General features: G+C 42.8%; 1 protein-coding gene across 3 annotated transcripts in view; it reads left to right on the top strand.

Moving 5' to 3' along the window:
- LOC122920366 (phospholipase A and acyltransferase 2-like) overlaps positions 1-22224 on the top strand; it is a 187163-nt gene that overhangs the window by 148263 nt on the left and 16676 nt on the right. For all 3 annotated transcript variants that reach the window (XM_044269807.1, XM_044269806.1, XM_044269805.1), the window contains exons 3-4: positions 927-1026; positions 10314-10573. In XM_044269807.1, the coding sequence (XP_044125742.1) occupies positions 927-1026; positions 10314-10573 (360 nt within the window). The remainder of the gene's footprint in view (positions 1-926; positions 1027-10313; positions 10574-22224) is intronic.

The raw sequence follows: 22224 nt of genomic DNA, 5'->3' as shown, positions 1-22224 counted from the left end.
GCAGATCACAGAGGGGCCTGGGCACTTGCAAGCCCTCATTTGCAATAACATTATAAACTCTTTTTTGCATCTTTTACTACATTGGACAAAAGCAACAAATGTACTGTTATAATCGTGTGTGTGTGTGTGTGTGTGTGCAAGAATGCTATATAAGCAGTGCAGAACATGAAACCTTCGTGACAGACTCTCTTTAATGCATATTTGGGCATGTCGCTGAATTGAATTCTTGGAGGTATACTTTCTATAATTGGAAGATAACACCTGTAATGTGGTATATTTCCCTATCCATTATTTTCAAATATAGACCCCAGTTGTCCACAGAACAATGAACACCTAGAAAAACATACAATAATCTGAATAACTCAATCTATCTATCTCTTTATAATAGCAAGTTGAAATAATGACAACTACATTAAAACAATAACCTAACTAAGGAAAAATGTACATTGTGATGCAGCTGCTGTGTAGGTTGGTATTTATATTTACCTTTATGACTTTTTGTACGTGTTGGTTGAACTGTAAGTATGCCATTATTCTTTGTCTCTTGGGCATTGCTGCCAAGGATTATGTATGCAGTATATACAAAGCCTTTGTATGCTCTTAGTATTTGTACATTGCTCACATGCATGCCATCTGTATGTTGTCGCCTGACCCCCTATATATATATTATAAATAATATTGGCTGGTCATATAATTTAAAATTTAAAAAGCATATCTTTTAGAAAATAATTTTAAAGTTGTTCTTTAGAAAGCAGAAAATGCATATCATGGAAGCTATAGGGCTAAATTCTATTTGTTGGGTCTTGCTTCTTAAATTCATATTCTGTCTCTGTGCCTGCTGAATGAGCAGGCCACTTCTGGTGTCAAGTCACTGCTGTGCACAGATCTCTGAGACAATCAGCCAACCCTACGCTCTGTTTTTAAAGGGTCCTTCACCAAAGCCAGGCGACTTGATTGAATTTTATCGCACTCTTTATCAGCACTGGGGAATATATGTTGGAGAGGGCTATGTTGTCCATTTAACAGGTAAGATAGCTTGATGTTCTATTACGGTAATTAAAGCATGCATTTAGCCTTATTGTTGCTTTCCTAAGAAAAATTTGTATTGTGCCATATATTAAAAGTCTCCTTAGGATGTTAATACATTATGTTTGAATATACAGTTGCATGCAAAAGTTTGGTCACCCCTGGTCAAAAGTACTGTTTATTTGAACAGTTAAAGAGGACCTTTCACGGGTCCAGACTTTATAAACTAAGTCTCAGGGTCTGTAGGGCATACAGCAGGGATCTAATAGCGCTTACTATTTTTTCTGGTTGCTGCTCTGTTCGCCCACTGTTGCCCCCATTAAATTCTCCCGCCCTGTATGCTAATTTTTGCATCGGAACAGGGAGGAGGAGACTGCCCTGTTTCTCAATGGGCATCTCCTTCTCCCTGGCTGTGAGCTGTCTAATCGCAGTGGAGAGCGTCACAGCCAGGGAGAAGGTGAGTTTTTTTTCTCCCTGGCTGTGACGCTCTCCGCTCACATTCAGGGAGAAGAAGACGCCCATTGAAAAACAGGACAGTCTCCTCCTCCCTGTACCGATTTGATAATTAGCATACAGGGCGGGAGAATTTAACGGGGGCCACAGCGGGCAAACCGAGCAGCGCTTAGAAAAAATTGTAAGCGCTATTAGATCTCCGCTGTATGCCCTACATACCCTGATACTTAGTTTATAAAGTCTGGACCCATGAAAGGTCCTCTTTAAGGAAGTTGAAGATGAAAGGATCAAGAAAAGGAATAACTTTGAAGATGATAGATTCCCTTTGTATTTTTAGCGATTTTTTTTTTTCATCTTTTATATTTTCAAAATAAAAAAAGGAAAAAGGCCCAACTCAAGACTTTGGGCACCCTGCATGGTTAATACCTAGCAGCACCCCCTTTGGCAAGTTTCACAGCTTGTAAACGCTTTTTGTAGCCAGCCAAGAATCTTTTAATTCTTGCTTGAGGGATTTTCATCTATTCTTCCTTGCAAAAGTCTCCCAGTTCTGTGAGATTCCTGAGCCCGTCTTGCATGCACTGCTCTTTTGAAGTCTATCCACAGATTTTTAATGATGTTCCGATCAGGGGACTGTGAGGGCCATGGCAAAACCTTCAGCTTGCACCTGTTTAGGTGGTCTATTGTGGATTTTAAGTTGTGTTTATCCATTTGTAGAAGCCACCCTCTTTTCAGCTTCAGCTTTTTTTTTATAGTTGGTGTTATGTTTGCTTCTAGAATTCGCTAACATTTTATTAAATCCATTCTTCCCTCTAGCCGTGAAATGTTCCCTGTGCCATTAGCTGCAACACAACCCCAAAGCATGATTGATCCACCCAGGAGCGCACTGACAGGGGGGTCCCCCCTAGAACCATTCAAATATTTTTTTATCCCTCAGGGCCACACCACCGATCTCCACAGCTGGCACGGCCCTGGTTCTAATTGCAGGCAGTAGGGGCAGTAGGAGATGAGCACTTCCATTGTGGAAGCGCTCATCTTCATATTCATCTGTATCGCTGTCCTCATCGCTGCGGCAGGGGAGGGAGAGGTGTCTCCCCTCCCTGTTCTTCTGATAGGCTGCAGGCACTAGTGCACTAGCACTACCAGAGGCCGGCTCAGGCAGTGCAATGACGTCGTTATCATCGCGCAACTTGAGCCAGGACACAGGCCGGAAGAGACCTGCATCACATCGCTGACAGCCGCATGGAGGTAAGTATTAGTGTTTTATTTTTTTTATAGATGGCACATTATAGGGGGCTAGGTGGCACCTGGTGACACTGGGCCATTTCTTACTGGCCCATTTTGGGGGGGCATTTCTTACTGGCCCATTTTGGGGGGGCACTATGGGGGCATTTTTTACTATCCCATTTTTGGGGGGGGACACTATGGGGCATTATTTGGGGGGCACTATGGGGAAGTCGATCACTATGGGGGCTCTAAAGTTGCCTTTTTTATTAGCGTATTATGGGGAGCACTATGGCATCTGGTGGCACTAAGGGGGCATTTTTTACTGGCGCATTATGGGAGGCACTATAGGGGAGAGTGGCACTATGGGACATCTGGTGGCATTATTTGGGGACACTATGGGGCAGTGGATCACTATCGGGCATCTGGTGGCTCTAATAGGGCATTTTTTAACTGGCACATTATGGGGGCACTATGGGGGCATCTGGTGGCACTAAGAAGGGTCATTTTTAACTGCCACATTATGGAGGCATCTAGTAGCACTAAGAAGGGGGATTTTTTTACTGGCACATTATGGGGGGCAGTAAGAAGGGGTATTTTTTACTGGCACATTATGGAGGAGAGGAGCACTATAGGGGAATCTGCTGTAGGCACTAAGAGGGGCCATTTTTTTACTGGCATATTATGACTGGCACTATGGGGAAGGGGGAGAGGAGCACAATGGAGGCATGTGCTGGGGGCATTAAGATGGGGTATTTTATACTGGCACATTATGGGGGCACTATGGGGAAGAGGGAGAGGAGCACTATGGGGGCATTTAATGGGGCACTATATAGGTATTTTATACTGGCATAAATTATGGGGATGTTAACTAAACTGCAGGCACTAAGCGGGGGTAGATGAGGAAAGAAAACATCTACATCAAAAGTGACATCACTGGATGTAAGAGGTATGTGGCGCTATGTAGGAGAGGAGATGCTCTGCCTCCTCCCCCTGCCATTTGCAGAAGGAGGATTCAGAGCTGGGTCAGGACAGCCAAGGGGGGCAGCAGGCCACAGGCGGGTGGCGGATGGTGGGGGGAACCACAGGCCTTGAGCAGGATCTGTGGAGGGAGGAGAGCAGAGGGGCTTCCTGGCTGTAGCCTACTGTTGTCTATTGTATAATGTAAAGCAGGCAGTGCAGCCAGGGCAGGCCCTCTCATCTCTGTATGATGTGTAGAACCGGGCCTCCACCCGGACCGATATATCTTATATTTCGTGCAGCTCCTCCTCCACTCCTTTTTTGGCGCCTTTAGGACTAGGAGGGAGGAAGTGAAACTGTAACAGTTCCTGCCACGGAGCTACGTGGGGGGCAATGTCAGTACAAGAGCTTTATGTCGGGGCCCTGAGTATTGAGTACAGTGCGTCTATGGAGAATGAGGGTGAGACTCTTACCTTCATCCTCAAAAATATAATTTCAGCTGTACAGTGTTTGTTGGGAGTGGCCTATTATATGTAGCAGAGGCTTATAACAATGGGCGGGACCAAAATTTTGTGAGCCGCGCTAAGTGCGCCTCATGCCACTTTTTTTCTTTTCGGACTTTTCCCTAGACAAAATTCCTGGGTGCTCCCCTGGATCCACCCTCATGATTAATGGTTGGAGAGGTGTTCTTTTCATGAAATTCTGTCCCCTTTTTTCTCCAGACATACCTTTTCTCATTTAACCTCTTCGCTCCACAGGACTTGTTTCCAAAATGCATCAGGCTTGTTCAGATGTTCTTTTTCAAACTTTTCAGAAGTTTTCTTCTGATGACTCTTCCATGAAGGCCATATTTGTGCAGGTGTCTGTCATGGTAGGTGAGGGAAGGGAAGCAAACCAAATGCAACAAAACACCAGGCTAGACCCCAAAGCTAGGAAACAGGGAAAGGTCACCACCTGACAATCCCTGAGCATTTTACTGACTGCTGACAACATGAGCAAATCCTTTGGGTGGAAGTGCTCATGCACTGGAACCTAAGTCTAGCTGAAACTGAAGCAAACCCTCAGCTAGGGAGCTGGAGATAAGACAATCGGTTCCAAGCGCAAGGTGCAGGAACCAGCGTCTTCCTGAGGCCTAGCCAGAACGCACAACAAAAGGGAAGGAGTAGGACTTAGCTTAACACGGATTGGGAGCAGTAGATCCACCAAACACCAGCTAAGAACTCCAGAAGCAAATATAAACTGCAAGGGCTATAGTGAGAGGCGGGTATAAATAGCACCACTAAATAGCTAATGAGCAGAACCTGTGAGGTGGGATCCTGGCCAAAACCACAACAAAGAGAAACAGAACAATGTGTCAGATAGACTCACGAGTAGCAAGTCTGTCAGATCTTCTCAGGCCTCTCATAGGTCAGGGCGTGACAGTGTCACTGTACATTAGAACAATGTACCACAACTCCAGAATCTGCTAAATCTTCTTTAGCTATCAAGCAGGGGTTCTGATTTGCCTTTCTAGCAACCCTACAAGCAGCTGTCTCTGAAAATGTTCTTGGTCTCCAGACCTTCCATTGACCTACACTTTTTCTGTTAACTGACATTTCTTAATTACATTTTGAACTGGGGAAATGACAACGTGAAAATGCTTTGCTATCTTTTTATAGCCTTCTCCTTTTCATTTTCAGAGTGTTAGGGTACTTTCACACTAGCGTTTTTCTTTTCCGGCGCTGAGTTCCGTCCTAGGGGCTCAAATCCGGAAAAGAACTGATCAGTTTTATCCTAATGCATTCTGAATGGAGAGTAATCCGTTCAGGATGCATCATGATGTCTTCAGTTCAGTCTTTTTGACTGATCAGGCTTTTCAGAAAACTGTAGCATGTTGTATTTTTATCTCCGGCCAAAAATCCTGAACACTTTGACTGAACGCCGGATCCCGTCTTTTTCCCATTGACTTGCATTAACGCCGGATCCGGCGCCGTGTGTTCAGTCAAACTGTATCCGGCTTTTGCATGTTAAACCCGAAAAATGTGAAAAAAAAAGTTAAGGTCCATAAATGGCGGATCCGTTTTTTCAAATGCATTTTTTCATTGTGATCAAAATCCTGATCAGGATTCAAATGTAATCCGTTTTCACACATTTCCGTTTTCTTCTCACTAATAGAGCTTTCATTTGGTGGTATTTCATTGCTGCTGACATATTAACTTTTTTTTATATTAATCAAAATTTACCTACATTTTTGCAAAAAAATGAAATTTTTCACTTTCTGTTGTAACATTTTTCAATTAAACTACATTTCTATATAAATTTTTCTCTAAATTTATTGTTCTACATGTCTTTGATAAAAAAAATGCAATAAGTGTATATTTATTGGTTTGGGTAAAAGTTATAGCGTTTACAAACTATGGTGCAAAAATGTGAATTTACGCACTTTGACTTTCTGAGCACCTGTCATGTTTCCTGAGGTTCTACAATGCCCAGACAGTAGAAACACCCCACAAATGACCCCATTTCGGAAAGTAGACACCCTAAGGTATTCGCTGATGGGCATTGTGAGTTCATGGAAGTTTTTATTTTTTGTCACAAGTTAGCGGAAAATGTTGGGTTTTTTTTCTTACAAAGTCTCATATTCTACTAAATTGTGACAAAAATAAAATTTTACATGAACTCACCATACCCCTCACGGAATACCTTGGGGTGTCTTCTTTCCAAAATGGGGTCACTTGTGGGGTATTTATACTGCCCTGGCATTTTAGGGGACCTAAAGCGTGAGAAGTAGTTTGGAATCCAAATGCGTAAAAAAATGCCCTGTGAAATCCTAAAGGTGCTCTTTAGAATTTGGGCCCCTTTGCGCACCTAGGCTGCAAAAAAGTGTCACACATGTGGTATCGCCGTACTCAGAAGAAGTAGGGCAATGTGTTTTGGGGTGTATTTTTACATATACCCATGCTGGGTGAGATAAATATCTCTGTAAAAGTCAACTTTTCCCATTTTTTATACAAAGTTGTCATTTTACAGAGATATTTATCTCACCCAGCATGGGTATATGTAAAAATACACCCCAAAACACATTGCCCTACTTCTCATGAGTACGGCAATACCATACCTTGGGGTGTCTGCTTTCCAAAATGGGGTCACTTATGGGGTATTTATACTGCCCTGGCATTTTAGGGGCCCTATAGCGTGAGAAGAAGTCTGAAATATAAATGTGTAAAAAAATGTATGCATTTGGATTCCATGAGGGGTATGGTGAGTTCATGTGAGATTAAATTTTTTGTCACAAGTTAGTGGAATATGAGACTTTGTAAGAAAAAACAAAAACATTTCTGCTAATTTGTACCAAAAAAATAAATCTTCGATGAACTCCCCATGCCCCTCAAAAGTGATCTTTTTATAGCGCCGCAACGATTTTACGGTGTTTTTGCAGTGATCCGAAAAAAAAAAAATTCTGTCACTGCGGTGGGGCGGACTGCGCACAAGATTGGGCCTGATCGGGCGAACAGTGCGTTTTTTGTAGAGCCTATAGCAATTGTGGACAAGAAAAGGCATTTTCTATATAGTTCTGGCACTGTGCGGATCCGCAAAATGCGAAAAGCACATTGCCAGTGTCCGTGTTTTGCAGATCCGCGGTGTCCGTGTTTTGCGGATCCGCGGATCCGTGGATCCCCGGTTCCGCAAAACACATATGGACGTCTGTATGGAGCCTTACAGGGGGGTGATCATTGACAGGGGGGTGATCAGGGGTTAATAAGTGACAGGGGGGGTGTAGTGTAGTGTGGTGCTTGGTGCTACAAATTACAGAGCTGCCTGTGTGCTCTGGTGGTCGACCCAAGCAAAAGGGACCACCAGAGGACCAGGTAGCAGGTATATCAGACGCTGTTAACAAAACAGCGTCTGATATACCTTTCAAGGGTTAAAAAAAATCGCATCTACAGCCTGCCAGCGAATGATCACCGCTGGCAGGCTGGAGATCCACTGGTTTACCGTCCGATCCTGTGAACGCGCGCTCCTGTGTGCGTGCGTTCACAGGAAATCTCGCCTCTCGCGAGAGGATGCATCGGCGCGTCCAGGAGGAATAACAGGGCCGCCGCCATGACGCAATTCTGCGTTCGGCGGTCCTGAGGTGGTTAAACAACGCTAGTGTGAAAGTAGCCTTAGGCAGCTTCTTTCAAGAACCCATGGGTGCTGTTTTTTAGGACAAGGTTTTATAAAGCTTTGAAATTTGCATTATCTAGCCTTTCCTAAAGATTTTTGTGAACAGGCCTTAACCCTAACAGGTTACTTTAGGTCTGAGACCTTGTCAAAGTTATCTGAGCACTCAAATCTCCTTAGGTTCCCATACTTTTGCAAGGCAGTCCTTTCCTTTTTTTCAGTCTAAATTTGTACAAAACCCAAATGATACACTGATATTACTTAAAATGCTGAAAGGTGTGTTTCATCTTTAACTTCATGCCATTTGGCGATGATTTCATATTCAACTTGCTTAACTGTTCATAGTTATAGTAATTTTGACATGTCTGCCACTGTAACTAAGTTTAGTAATCTTTTATACCCAGTCCTATAACAAACTACAGCAAGTGTGCATTCACTATGCGCAGAATAGGTTGAACCACATTGTACTACTTTTATGGGCTGTGAAAAAACATAAAAGGAATATTTTGGGTAAAACACATACATGGTGTTACGGTTAATAATACAGGTCCTGAGGAGGTGGTGCATGGCATAGGGATTTAAAGAGCAATGAATGGAGAATCACTTTGTCGTGCATGCACCCTGAGGCCATTTCTAAATATTACGCAATGTTTCAGTTGTGCCCATAGGTTATTTGAAATTTAACAGGGACAGCCACACCAATGACCCGCACCACACCCTTAAAAGTGAAAGTCATAGTGCACCCATAGCAGTGCCAGCCACAGTTACCCCATTGCAGTGCCAGCCATATTCCCACTCATGAGTCACTTTTTTAGTGCCATCTGCAGCATCTGTAAAGACAGCTGTGGTTATAAGACTGTAAAACTGGACTTCACCTATAGCAGTCACCTTTCCCAAGTACTAGCAGTCTCTTGGTACTCAGATACCCCCTGAACTAACAGTAGGGTACTATTGCATAGCAACTAGGTTACAAGAAAAATATTTGAAGCACATACTAACACTGGCATGCAGCAAATACACAGAAATAACTCGCCAATACATGACAAGAATCAAATGATGTTAAAGATTAAGTCTGGCAATAGAGCAGATGGAAGATGGTAATGGAATTCAGGTAGACAGCAGTGAATGACAATGAGCAGGTATAAAGACACTGGAGAACTGACCCTGTTCTGCAGTATAACCCAGCAAGACAGCTAAGGATGGGTTCACATCAGCATTCTCAATTCCGTTATTGCTTTCCGTCATAACATGGTTATAACAGAAAATAACGGAATTGTAAGATGGAATTCAAAACGGAAACATTTAGAGGCATTCCATTTTGATTCGCCATAATAGAGGTATATGGGCAAGCATAACGAAACAGTCTGGTTTCCGTAATCCAGGACAGGATGGAATTTCTTTTCCATCCTGCATAACGGAAACCAGACCGATCTGTTATGCTTGCCCATAGACCTCTATTATGACGCATCAAAATGAAATGCCTTTAATGCCTCTGATTGCTTAATATGGGCAACTTAGCCAGTTTTAATAAATATCCACATAAGTCTGAGAAGCTGACTCTTCCAATGAGCTTTATTAATTGTCATAGTGGCGGTCTGTGCCCACTGCTTGTTGTCTCCAACCGGTGAGCATGGCCTTCACTGGTGAAGATTGGAACCTCCCCAGTAATCGAGGTAAAAGTAATCGGGGAAGCTGTGTGTGGACCCGGACAGTGTATAGCCCTGCATCATGGAAGAAATTACCAGACACCTAATCTGGAGGGAGAGCCACCATAGCCTCCATTGCCACCATTCCCAATGAGTTTCCAATAGCAACCAACAAAATGATGAATGCAGCTCTGCTCTGTTACATGTGATGTATTGTAAGGCCAGAGTGAGATAAGTAATGTAATGTATTACCCAAGTTTCTACATTTTATGCAGATTACCTCTACAGTTGAAACTCGAAAAATTAGAATATCGTGCAAAAGTCCATTTATTTCAGTAATGCAAGTAAAAATGAATTGCATTAATGCAGCTTAAAATTAGAATTTTGCAAAAAAGGTTCAATATTCTAGGCTCAAAGTGTCCCACTCTAGTCGGCTAATTAATCCATAGCCCCTGAGCAAAGGGTACCTGAGATTGTGACTTTGGGGTTTCATAAGCTGTAATCCCTAATCATCCAAATTATAACAAATAAAGGCTTGAAATATCTCGCTTTGCATGTAATGAGTCTATCTCATATATTCGTTTCACCTTTTAAGTTGCATTACTGAAATAAATGAACTTTGCACAATATTCTAATTTTTCGAGTTTCACCTGTATATACTGTATTAACTATAGTGTTACTGCTTGAAAAAGCTATTACTAATAAATTGCCCTAGATATTTTATGAGAAATAAAAAAACTTTATAGAGTTATTTATATTGGATCTTAAAATAAAGATAGACAAGTTTAGTGTACATTTGGTATATCACAATGGCCCTTCAGCAGTGAGAATCATGGCAATCGCTGTATCCTTTACTCTTTACAGATCAGGAAGGCTGGTCTAGCCTGTCATCTGCATTTGGGGCCTCTGCAGTTGTCAGAAAAGATCGTCTAGAGGATGTTGCATATGGATGCAGTTATAAGGTTAATAACAAATATGATGAGAAAATCCAGCCATACCCTCGTGAAAAGGTGGTGCGGGCAGCACTAAGGCTGGTGGGTCAGACCATGCCATACAGTTTGACCAGTGGCAACTGTGAACACTTTTCAACAGAACTGCGATATGGAAAAGGTTTCTCTGATCAGGTATGGTGTATTATCTACAGTATAAAACTGAATAGTGTTGGGGCATAGGCCCACATTTTCTAATAATAATTGTGCCAAATAATGGAGCAATTTGGTGCAACCTGTCATATCTAGGTTTAGAGAAATTATCTGCTCCTAGTCCAAAAAGGGATTGTGGCATACCAGGTAAGATGAGTTTCCTAAGATGCAATATTTTGCTACAAAGTTGTGCCATAAAATTCTGTCTCAAAAAGTCAACCAATAATTGTCATAGAGTTTACGCAAAAAAGTGTGTATCTCTGTACCAGATTTATCACAAAGCCTGAACCACGGTGATAAATTTAGTGCAGGTCTAAACAGCCTACTTATCTAAGTTTACACCATCTACAGGGTCAGTAAATCTGCCCCATTGCGAAGAATTTATCAATTTATCTTTGATCTCCCCAGGGCAGCAAGAGGATGTGTTTAATGTATGACAAGGCGCACGCCTCATCATAAATTAGGCATGTCCTCCAGCAATCAGTGCGCCTAAACTGAAATTGATGCCATCCTGTAGCTGGTGTATATTTCAAATATAATTTACTGCAGAAAACTGCTGTAAATGACGATTAATGTGCTAGGGCCAATGAGCTGCCCCACCATATTCCCTTTTTTGGAAAGTGACCTGGGCAGCATGGAAACGCCACTTCCACCTAGGTTAGGTGCACTGGCATTTAAAAAGTTGCAAACCCAAGGTCTACAACTTTTTTTTTATGCCAGAAGACTTGGGGGGGGGGGATTAGGGTGATAAGATCCCTCTATGTTGTTTTACAGATGGTGAAAATAGAAAACAGGAACAAAAAAGTTGCAGCAGGCAAGTAGTTTTCTAGAAACCTATTTGTACCTGACTTTTGAACTAATCACTTGTTGATAGCAGGGGCATAACAATGACTCATGGGGCCCCATAATAAAACTGTTGGGGTGTATTTTTACATATAACCATGCTGGGTGAGAGAAATATCTCTCTAAAATGAAAAGAAATGTGAAAAGTTGACTTTTAGAGAGATATTTCTCTCACCCAGCATGGGTATATGTAAAAATACACCCCAAAACACGTTGCCCTACTTCTTCTGAGTACGGTGATACCACATGTGTGACACTTTTTTGCAGCCTAGGTGGGCAAAGGGGCACAAATTCTAAAGAGCACCTGTCTTTTTACATATACCCATGCTGGGTGAGAGAAATATCTCTCTAAAAGTCAACTTTTCAAAAAAAATTATACAAAGTTGTCATTTTAGAGAGACACCCCAAAACACATTGCCCAACTTCTCCTGAGAACGGTGCGCAAAGGGGCACAAATTCCTTTTAGGAGGGCATTTTTAGACATTTGGATTCCAGACTTCTTCTCATGCTTTAGGGCCCCTAAAATGCCAGGGCAGTATAAATACCCCACATGTGACCATTTTGGAAAGAAGACACCCCAGGGTATTTCGTGATGGGCATAGTGAGTTCATGGAATTTTTTATTTTTTGTCTCAAGTTAGTGGAATATGAGACTTTGTAAGAAAAACAAAACAAAATATCATTTTCCGCTAACTTGTGACAAAAAATAAAAACTTCTATGAACTCACTATGCCCATCAGCGAAGACCTTAGGGTGTCTTCTTTCCAAAATGGGGTCATTTGTGGGGTGTTTGTACTGCCCTGGCATTTGAGGGTAGTCCGCAATCATTACATGTATGGCCAGCATTAGGAGTTTCTGCTATTCTCCTTATATTGAGCATACAGGTAATGAGATTTTTTTTTCCGTTCAGCCTCTGGGCTGAAAGAAAAAATGAACGGCACAGATTTCTTCATTCGCATCGATCAATGTGGATGAAAAAATCTCTGCCCAAAAAAAAAAAGGAGGGGAAAGGCATCTGCCAGGACATAGGAGCTCCGCCCAACATCCATACCCACTTAGCTCGTATGCCCTGGCAAACCTGATTTCTCCATTCACATCAATCGATGTGGATGAATAAATTATTGCCGGGTTTTTTTTAGTTTTTTTTTTATACAAAGTGTTTGCCAAAGCATATGAACACCACGCCCCCTCAGCTCATAAGCCTCGGCAAACATATCTTTTTTACTGCAGAGGAGAAATCTCGTCTTGCAGCGCCGCATACACCGACTTTTGTGTAATCTGACAGCAGCGCAATGCTTCTGTCAGAATGCACATCAGTGCTGCAGCTGGTCGATCGGTTGGTCCACCTGGAAGGTAAAAAAAAATAAAAAATCCAGCCCGCAACGCAATTAATTTATTAACATGAACTTTATAATAACATTTGAAGAGAACATTAACTTTTATGAACTTTGGAAACAGAACAATAACTTTTTTGCTTACCGGTGATTTTCTTTTTGTTTTGCTTTTTTTACCTTTTATAGGACAAACCTCTCCTTTCCCATGGGACAATGTGCAAATCGCCCAGAGATGTGGTGAAGTACATTATGCACTTTGTCCCAGGTGAAAGGAGAGGTTTGCAGCAGCTCTGTGTGAATGGGCCCTAATAGCCCTGTGTGCTAGAGATGTCGCGAACATAAAATTTTCCGTTTTGCGAACGGGAATTTCTGCAAATGTTCGCGAACGGGCGAACCGGGCGAACCGCCATTGACTTTAATAGGCAGGCGAATTTTAAAACCCACAGGGACTCTTTCTAGCCACAGTAGTGATGGAAAAGTTGTTTCAAGTGGACTAACACCTGGACTGTGGCATGCCGGAGGGGGATCCATGGCAAAACTCCCATGGAAAATTACATAGTTGACATAGTTGCATAGTTGACATAGTTGAGTTGGATTTTAATCCATAAAGGGCATAAATCACCTAACAATACTAAATTTTTTTGAACAACGTGGTTTAAAACATCCATTGTGTGTATACGATCAGGTATGATGTTGTATCGATCAGGTAGTGTAAGGGTTACGCCCGCTTCACAGACATTGACAGACCAAACTCCCCTTTTAATGCACCGCAAACAGTCCATTTGCCCAACCGCAAACTCCCCATTTGCACAAGGTTGGATACCAAGCTAGCCATGTCCCGTTGATGTCATTGAAGGTTTCTTCCTCCACCCAGCCACGTACAACACCAAGGGTCCCCGAAAGGTGAATTGAATTGATTTTTCGAACGGGGAGATGGTTAAAAAAACGCTGGCTCCCTCCCCTTTGTTTGAATCCACGCCACGGTCACTGCGTCTGCGCCGTGCAATTTACTGTCGCACCCGATATGAGTGCTATTTTCTGTAGTACTATTCTCATCAGTTTAATCCCTGTTACGTGACGTCCCCAATCTGGGGTCCATTTATTAAATTGATTTTTCGAATGGGAAGATGGTTAAAAAAACTCTGGCTCCCTCCCCTTTGTTTCAATCCACGCCACGTTCACTGCGTCTGCGCCATGCAATTTACTGTCACACCCGATATGAGTGCTATTTTCTGTTGTACTATTCTCATCAGTTTAATCCCTGTTATGTCCCATATCATGGATTGCCTTTTGTGAAAAAAATTTTAGGCCAGGTACCTTCGACTGCCTTCACAGTGACAGACCAAACTCTGATACACCAAACTGAATTGATTTTAGGAACCGGGAGATGGAAATAGCAGCTTGGTCGGTCCTCTTACTCCCAAGTTGGGGCACTGCGCGTGCACGGAGCAATGTGCTGTGACACCCTATATGAGTGGTGTCTTAACTAGTATTATTCCTATGAGTTTAATCCCTGTTACGTCCCCTATCCGGGGACGTGTGTCGAATTGATTAATCATTGTCGAATAAACGACATCCTGAAATAATTTAGTTCTGAGCTTTGTACTTGCTTTGTATTGGAATTGATGGGGATTTTTTAAATTGTCTGCATTATTTCTAATAAACTATTAAGAGACTTTATTATGATTTTTTTATTTTATGTATTAAAAACCCATACAACTTAAAAAAAAAAAAAATTATGTTTTTTCTATGAAAAATTATCCAGCCAATCGCTTTTAGTCTGATCATAATGAAGCAACGGCCTTATCATCTGGGGTGTGGTAACATTGCCAACACACTCATAGAGGTGATGATCACTTCATTGTGATACTCAAGCCCCTTCACCACAACAAGGTACCGGTCACGAAGGGGAATTGACACATGTATGTGCCTTTTTTTTGTTTTGTTTTTGCAGCCACAGTGCAGCACTAGAGGCCAGAAAAATTAGGCATGTACACATGCCTGAAAAATTAGGTATTGTTGCAGCCGCTGCAGAATAGGTGACTAAAACATTGCGGCTTGAACCCTAGTTGGTGGCGGAGAATTCACAAAAGTCATCCGGTATGCAGACATTAAATACAGCAGCATGGGGACCATTTTGAGGCCAAGGCATGTCATCAGGCCTTTTGTTAGTCAAACGTATCCCCCACTGTCAGTCCCTTCGGGATCCATGACTCATTCATCTTAATGAAGGTGAGGTAATCAACATTTTTTTGACCGAGGCGACTTCTTTTGTCAGTGACAATGCCTCCTGCTGCACTGAAGGTCCTTTCTGACAGGATACTTGAAGCGGGGCAGGCCAGAAGTTCTATCGCAAACTGGGATAGTTCAGGCCACAGGTCAAGCCTGCACACCCAGTAGTCAAGGGGTTCATCGCTCCTCAGAGTGTCGATATCTGCAGTTAAGGCGAGGTAGTCTGCTACCTGTCGGTCGAGTCGTTCTCTAAGGCTGGATCCCGAAGGGCTGTGGCGATGTGTAGGACTGAAAAAGCTCCGCATGTCCTCCATCAACAACACATCTGTAAAGCGTCCTGTCCTTGCCGCCGTGGTCGTGGTAGGAGGAGGATTACTTTCACCTCTTCCCCTGTTATATTCCCGTTGTGCTGTGTCAAATAGGATGAGGTCGCTGATGGTGCCTTCGGTGCGACTGACTAGGTTTGTCACCTCCTCAAAAGGACGCATGAGCCTACAGGCATTGCGCATGAGCGTCCAGTAACGTGGCAAAAAAATTCCCAGCTCCGCAGAGGCTGTCCTAGCACCCCGGTCATACAAATACTCGTTGACGGCTTTTTCTTGTTGGAGCAGGCAGTCGAACATTAGGAGTGTTGAATTCCAATATGTCGGGCTGTCGCAAATCAAGCGCCTCACTGGCATGTTGTTTCGGCGCTGAATGTCTGAAAAGTGCGCCATGGCCATGTAGGAACACCTGAAATGGCCACACACCTTCCTGGCCTGCTTGAGGACATCCTGTAAGCCTGGGTACTTAGACACAAAGTGTTGTACGATGAGATTCAACACATGTGCCATGCACGGCACATGTGACAACTTGCCGAAATTCAATGCCGCCAACAAATTGCTTCCATTGTCACACACCACTTTGCCGATCTCCAGTTGGTGCGGGGTCAGCCACTGATCCACCTGTGCGTTCAGGGCGACAGGAGTGCTGGTCCGGTGTGGCTCTCTGCTTTCAGGCAAGTCAACCCCAAGACATCGTGACACTGTCGTATCCGGGATGTGGAATAGCCCCTGGGGAGCTGGGGGGATTCAGTTGATGTGCAGCCAGACGCCGCAGCAGAAGAGGACTCATCCGAGGAGGTTATGGAAGAGGATGGAGTAGGAGGAGTAGAGGAGGTGGCAGTAGGCCTGCCTGAAAGTCGTGGCGGTGTCACCAACTCCGCTGCAGAGCCACGCATTCCATGCTTGGCAGCCGTCAGCAGGTTGACCCAATGCGCAGTGTAGGTGATATACCTGCACTGACCGTGCTTTGCAGACTAGGTATCAGTGACCCTTGCCCCAACACTGTATGCCAGAGATGCCATGACTTCCTTTTCAATCACTGAGTAGAGGTTTGGGATTGCCTTTTTTGAAAAAAAAATTACACTGTGGTGTCCCAATAGCGACAAATTTTTTGAAGGCCTCAGACTCTACCAGCTGGTATGGTAAAAGCTGGCGGGCTAAGAGTTCCGTCAAGCCAGCTGTCAGACGCCGGGCAAGGGGGTGACTCTGTGAAATTGGCTTCTTACACTCAAACATTTCCTTTATAGACACCTGACTGTGGGCAGATGAGATGGAACTGCTGAAGGTGAGAGGCGGAGTGGCGGGTGGTTGAGAGGGGGCAAGGAGGACAGCAGTGGTTGACGTGGCTGAGGATGCTGGACCAGGAGGAGGATGGTGGCTTTGAGCTTGTGTGCTGCTTCTACTCGTCATCATGTGTTGATCCCATAGGCGTTTGTGATGTGAGATCATGTGCCTTCGCAAAGCAGTTGTACCTAGGTGGGTGTTGGATTTCCCACGACTCAGTTTCTTTTGGCACAGGTTGCAAATGGCATCGCTGTTGTCAGAGGCAGACACACCAAAAAAATTCCACACTGCTGAGCTTTTCAATGACGGCATTCTGGTGGTGGCAACAGCATGCGTTGATTGGCGTGCTGTCTGGCTGACCCCGGGTGCCGATACATGCTGTCTGACTATGCCACTAGCTCCTTGCGACGACCTCCTCCTGCTTCCAACTTGTCTCCTCCTTCTCTCTGTCTCCCCTTCTGAACTTTCCCCCTCTTCTTCTTCTCTTCGAACAGACACCCACGTGGCATCCACGGACACATCGTCATCATCGACCACTTCACTTGTATCTGACACCTCAGCAAAGGAAGCAGCAGCGGGTACAACATCATCATCATCATCACACTGTACATCCATGAGTGTAATGCTGCCTGACTGAGACATATCCCTGTTATCTACATCCCCTGGCAATAATGGTTATTATTAGGTAACCAGCCATTGGTCTCGATGGTCAATAATAAAAAGACATTTTACAATGAAACAATTACCGTTAGGTAACCAGCCATTGGTCTCGATGGTCAATAATAGAACTATTGTTGAAGATTTTGATATACCGATAGAAGGTGAAATTTCTGAAATAACCACATCTATACCCTCTGGGCTAAAACCTCGTTCCTCTTTTTATCCGATTGAAAGCAGAGGCCCACATTTGGAGAGTTATTTTAATATGGTTTTAGATGATCTTAAAAGTTTATCTGAAACGAAAAATCTGAATAATTCACACAATTTAAAATTTTCAGAAAGAAAAGCTCTAAAAGATCTCAGAGGGAATAAAAATATTGTAATCAAAAATGCAGATAAGGGAGGGGGGATAGTCATAATGGATCAGGATTATTACTTGAAGGAATCACTTAAAATTTTATCTAATCAAGAATATTATAAAATTTTAGATAATGATCCGACACCTTTTTTTAAAAAATCTTTACAAAAACTAATAGATTTTGGTTCTCTAGCTGATATTTTAGACAAGAAAGAAAAACTTTTTTTATTCAATAATCATCCGACTACAGCACGGTTTTATTTTTTACCAAAAATCCACAAAAATTTGACAAATCCTCCGGGGAGACCGATTATCTCTGGAATAGATTCATTAACATCCAATCTTTCCGCATATGTTGACAGATTTCTTCAGGGTTACGTGAAACAGCTTCCTTCCTATCTTCGTGACTCATCTGATTTGATCAACTCCCTTAAGACATTTAGCTGGAGAGAGGAATACCACTGGGCCACCCTAGATGTCACGTCACTTTATAGCAACATTCGTCATGATTTGGGCCTAAATTCGGTACAGTTTTTTCTCGAGAAAGACTCGTCACTTCCTATGACACAAAAAGAATTTTTAATGAAGTCTATTGAATTCATCCTCAATCATAATTATTTTCTTTTTAATGACAAATTTTATTTACAAACTAAAGGCACCGCGATGGGCACAAAATTTGCCCCTGCTTACGCGAATCTCTTTGTAGGACTATTTGAGACTCGCCAAGGCCTTCTTTCCCATCCCAGAATCATGTTTTACCGCAGGTACATAGATGACATCATCCTGATCTGGGATGGGAAGGAAGATGATCTTTTAAGATTTGTGGAGGGTTTAAATCAAAATGATTGGGGATTAGAATTCAGTCTTGAATGTGACCAGACCAAAGCCGTCTTTCTAGATTTGAAACTAGAAGTTATTGCGAACACTATACAAACAAGCACTTATTTCAAACATGTGGATGCTAATAGCTACCTGGATTTTTCCAGTTGTCATCTATCGAAGTGGAAACGCAATATCCCATTTAGTCAGATGAAAAGGGTAAGACGGAATTGCTCAGAGAAAGAAGTTCTAGAAAAGCAAATGAAAGTCCTGAAGACTAGGTTCATTGAAAAAGGCTATCCTAAACAACTGATCAAATCTTCCGCAGAAAGAACACTCACTTTTGATCAAGATTCAGCCCTAAAGCCAACTTTGAAAACATCCAACAGTGAAAAAAACCCTTATCAGTACAATCTGATAACAAGATATAATACCAAACACAGTGAAATTAAAAGAATTATGAACAAACATTGGGGGATTCTTCTAAAAGACCCAATCCTCAAAGACGTACTACCAACTAATACGTCTATCATCTTTAGGAGGGCACAAACTTTGAAAAATATACTAGCACCGTCATGTCCCAAACTAACAACCATCAGTAAAAATATTTCAAACCCGAAACAAAAAGTTACCAAACAAGGGATATATAGATGTGGGATTGCTAGATGCAAATGCTGTGTGATGATGAATCAGGGGATAACTGAACTCATAATTTCAACAAATGATATATGGAAATTTAGACAAGAAATCAGCTGTAATACCAGGAATGTAGTTTACCTGTTAACCTGCCCATGCAATTTTAAATATGTAGGGAGAACTACCCAAACAGTGAGGGACAGAATGACGGAACACAGGTCAAACATAAAGCGAGGAGTCATCACACATAGTGTCTCTAGACATTTTCTGGAGAAACACAACTGTAATTCTGCGTTACTAAAACTAACTCCGCTAGAACATATAACACAGTCCTATCAAACATTGTGCAGAAAGGAAATGCACTGGATCTTCCGTCTAAACACTTTATCTCCTCATGGCCTAAATGAAACATTAGAATATACCAACTATTGATACCCCCCCAAAAAAACCAAATCAGATATTTAATCGGGAAGATGGAGAAACCAACCTCTACATAATACTATTAATTATCTTTCAGGCCCATTATATTATCCCCCCTTTTCTGATGGTCCATTTCTATATATATATCAGATCTCTTTCACTGATGTTTTAGTACTTCTCTATATTTATATTTATTTATTTATATATTATCCATTATTTTAATCAAAATTTAGTTTTTATTATATTATATATTTTTTTTTTATATATATATTTTTTTATTTTTCAAACATTTGTATTAGTATACTTCATGTCCATTTATGTTATACACAATGCCTATTGGAATCATCGTTCACCAGTTAGAACCCCCTATTTGCTATGTTCTACATTCCCTATGTCCAATAATTACTATATACAGGAAGTAGCCTCAGTCCGTCCATTTGCGTTCCACTCACCGGAAGTGGGCGGGGAGTCGGATTCAACATCGAGTCAACGCATTACACAGTCACTCGTTTCAAGCAATTTTACCTCTATTTTTTATCCCCTATGCTTCTAATGTCTGATTATGTCAGGTCCCTGTTAATTTTTCATTTTTATGAGCCTCCGGGAATCGGAAGACCGGGGGTGACGTCACTTCCGGTCCCGGACCTGCAGCCGGAGAAGGACTATGCTTTTAATATATGCCGAGTTTACTTAAGATATCCATATATACATTGCTATATTTGTTAGAGCCGAACATTGGCTAAGTACTATGATGAATCTGCCAACTTCTGTTTGTGTTTCTGGTGCGCTCTGGCTTTCACTCCCGGTTTGCGTTCCACGCTGGAACGCATAAGGTGGGCGCAAACCGGAAGTGACGCTTTACAATCCGTTTTTGGCGCCACATTTGATTTAAATAAGCTGGTTTGTTCACCAGCAGACATGCTCCTGATGAAGGGGACTTATATATCCCCGAAACGCGTTGAGCCTTTTCCTCACCCCATCCTGACTACCCAATAAAAGGAATTAACAAGAAGTTCCAGTTGAAGGACTGCCGTTTATTTCCTGACTATCTAGAAGCGAGCCAGGCGCAGGAGGAAGGGTTTGGGGGTGTTTTGAGTTTATCCCCCATCTCTCCTCCTGGGTGAAGTGAGTATAAACCAAGTTTTTTTCTATATAGATTTGGTTTACATACTACTGGCTAAATATCTAGTATATATCTTATTTTTAGTCTGATAAAGTCATTTTATGAATACTATTTTTTATGAACATATAATTACTGCAGACTACTACCCTAAGAGTGGCGCCTCCATATGGGATAAAAATCTTTTTTCCTCAAACTGCCTAATAATGGTTGTGCATCACTAATTTCATCCAACTGATGTGTAAATAACTCCTGTGGTGGTAGTAGTGGTGGTGGTGGCGGGCGGGAGAGTGGTAACTTGAGAGCAGGTGACCAAAGCTGAGCTGGAGGAGGATGGTGGGCACAGTACAGTCTGTGTGGGCCTGACACACACGGGCTTGCAAATGTGATTATATCACAGAAAAATGTTAAATATAATTTTTTTATCTGCAAGGCATTTGAGTGAATGACACCCTGTAACGGTATGAGTGGAGGCCTAGCCACTAGCCAGTGGCCACAATACAGTCTTTAATTATGTCACCGAAAAATATTAAATATAATTTTTTTTGGAGGAGAGCATGTAAACGTCACGCTTGTTTCTCCATTTCACCGCGAGTAGTTCTTCGTTACACAAGGCAGCTCTCTCCCCCCTTGCAAGACGGGTGGTAAAGAGCCGTTGGGGGAAGCCCCAGCGACTAGGTCGCGCGGTGCCACAGCAGCCAATCTGTTCTAGGAACAAATGCCTGAAGAGGGGCCCACTTGTGTAGAAATTGTCCACATAAAGATGGTACCCCTTGCCAAATAAGGATGACACCAAGTCCCAGACTGTCTTCCCACTGCTCCCCAGGTAGTCAGGGCAACCGACTGGCTCCAGGGTCTGATCTTTACCCTCATAGACACGAAATTTGTGCGTATAGCCTGTGGCCCTTTCACAGAGCTTATACAATTTGACCCCATACCGGGCGCGCTTGCTTGGGATGTATTGTTTGAAGCCAAGGCGCTCGGTAAAATGTATAAGGGACTCGTCTACGCAGATGTTTTGCTCAGGGGTATACAAATCTGCAAATTTGGTGTTAAAGTGGTCTATGAGGGGCCGAATTTTGTGGAACCGGTCAAAAGCTGGGTGGCCTCTGGGACGAGAGGTGCTGTTGTCACAAAAGTGCAGGAAACGCAGGATGGTCTCAAATCGTGTCCTGGACATGGCAGCAGAGAACATGGGCATGTGATGAATTGGGTTCGTGGACCAATATGACCTCAATTCATGCTTTTTTGTTAGGCCCATGTTGAGGAGAAGGCCCAGAAAAGTTTTAATTTCGGAAACTTGGACGGGTTTCCACCGGAAAGACTGGACATAAAAGCTTCCTGGGTTGGCGGCTATAAATTGAGTGGCATATCAATTTGTTTCTGCCACGACTAAGTCCAACAGCTCCGCAGTCAAGAACAGGTCAAAAAACCCCAGTGCCAATCCGATCTGAGCTGTCTCAACCCGAACTCCAGACTGGGCGGGGAAAGGGGGAACTACTGGTGCGGCTGAAGTTGGGGGCTGCCAATCAGGGTTTGCCAGCACCTCAGGGACTCTAGGGGCTCTACGGGCCTGTCTGTGCGGTGGCTGCGACGGGGGAACTA

Source organism: Bufo gargarizans, chromosome 10 (genome assembly GCF_014858855.1).
Source record: "Bufo gargarizans isolate SCDJY-AF-19 chromosome 10, ASM1485885v1, whole genome shotgun sequence".
In the NCBI taxonomy this organism is placed as follows: Eukaryota; Metazoa; Chordata; class Amphibia; order Anura; family Bufonidae; genus Bufo; species Bufo gargarizans.
Note: the sequence above shows the minus strand (reverse complement) of the source record. Positions and strands in the feature narration are given on the sequence as shown.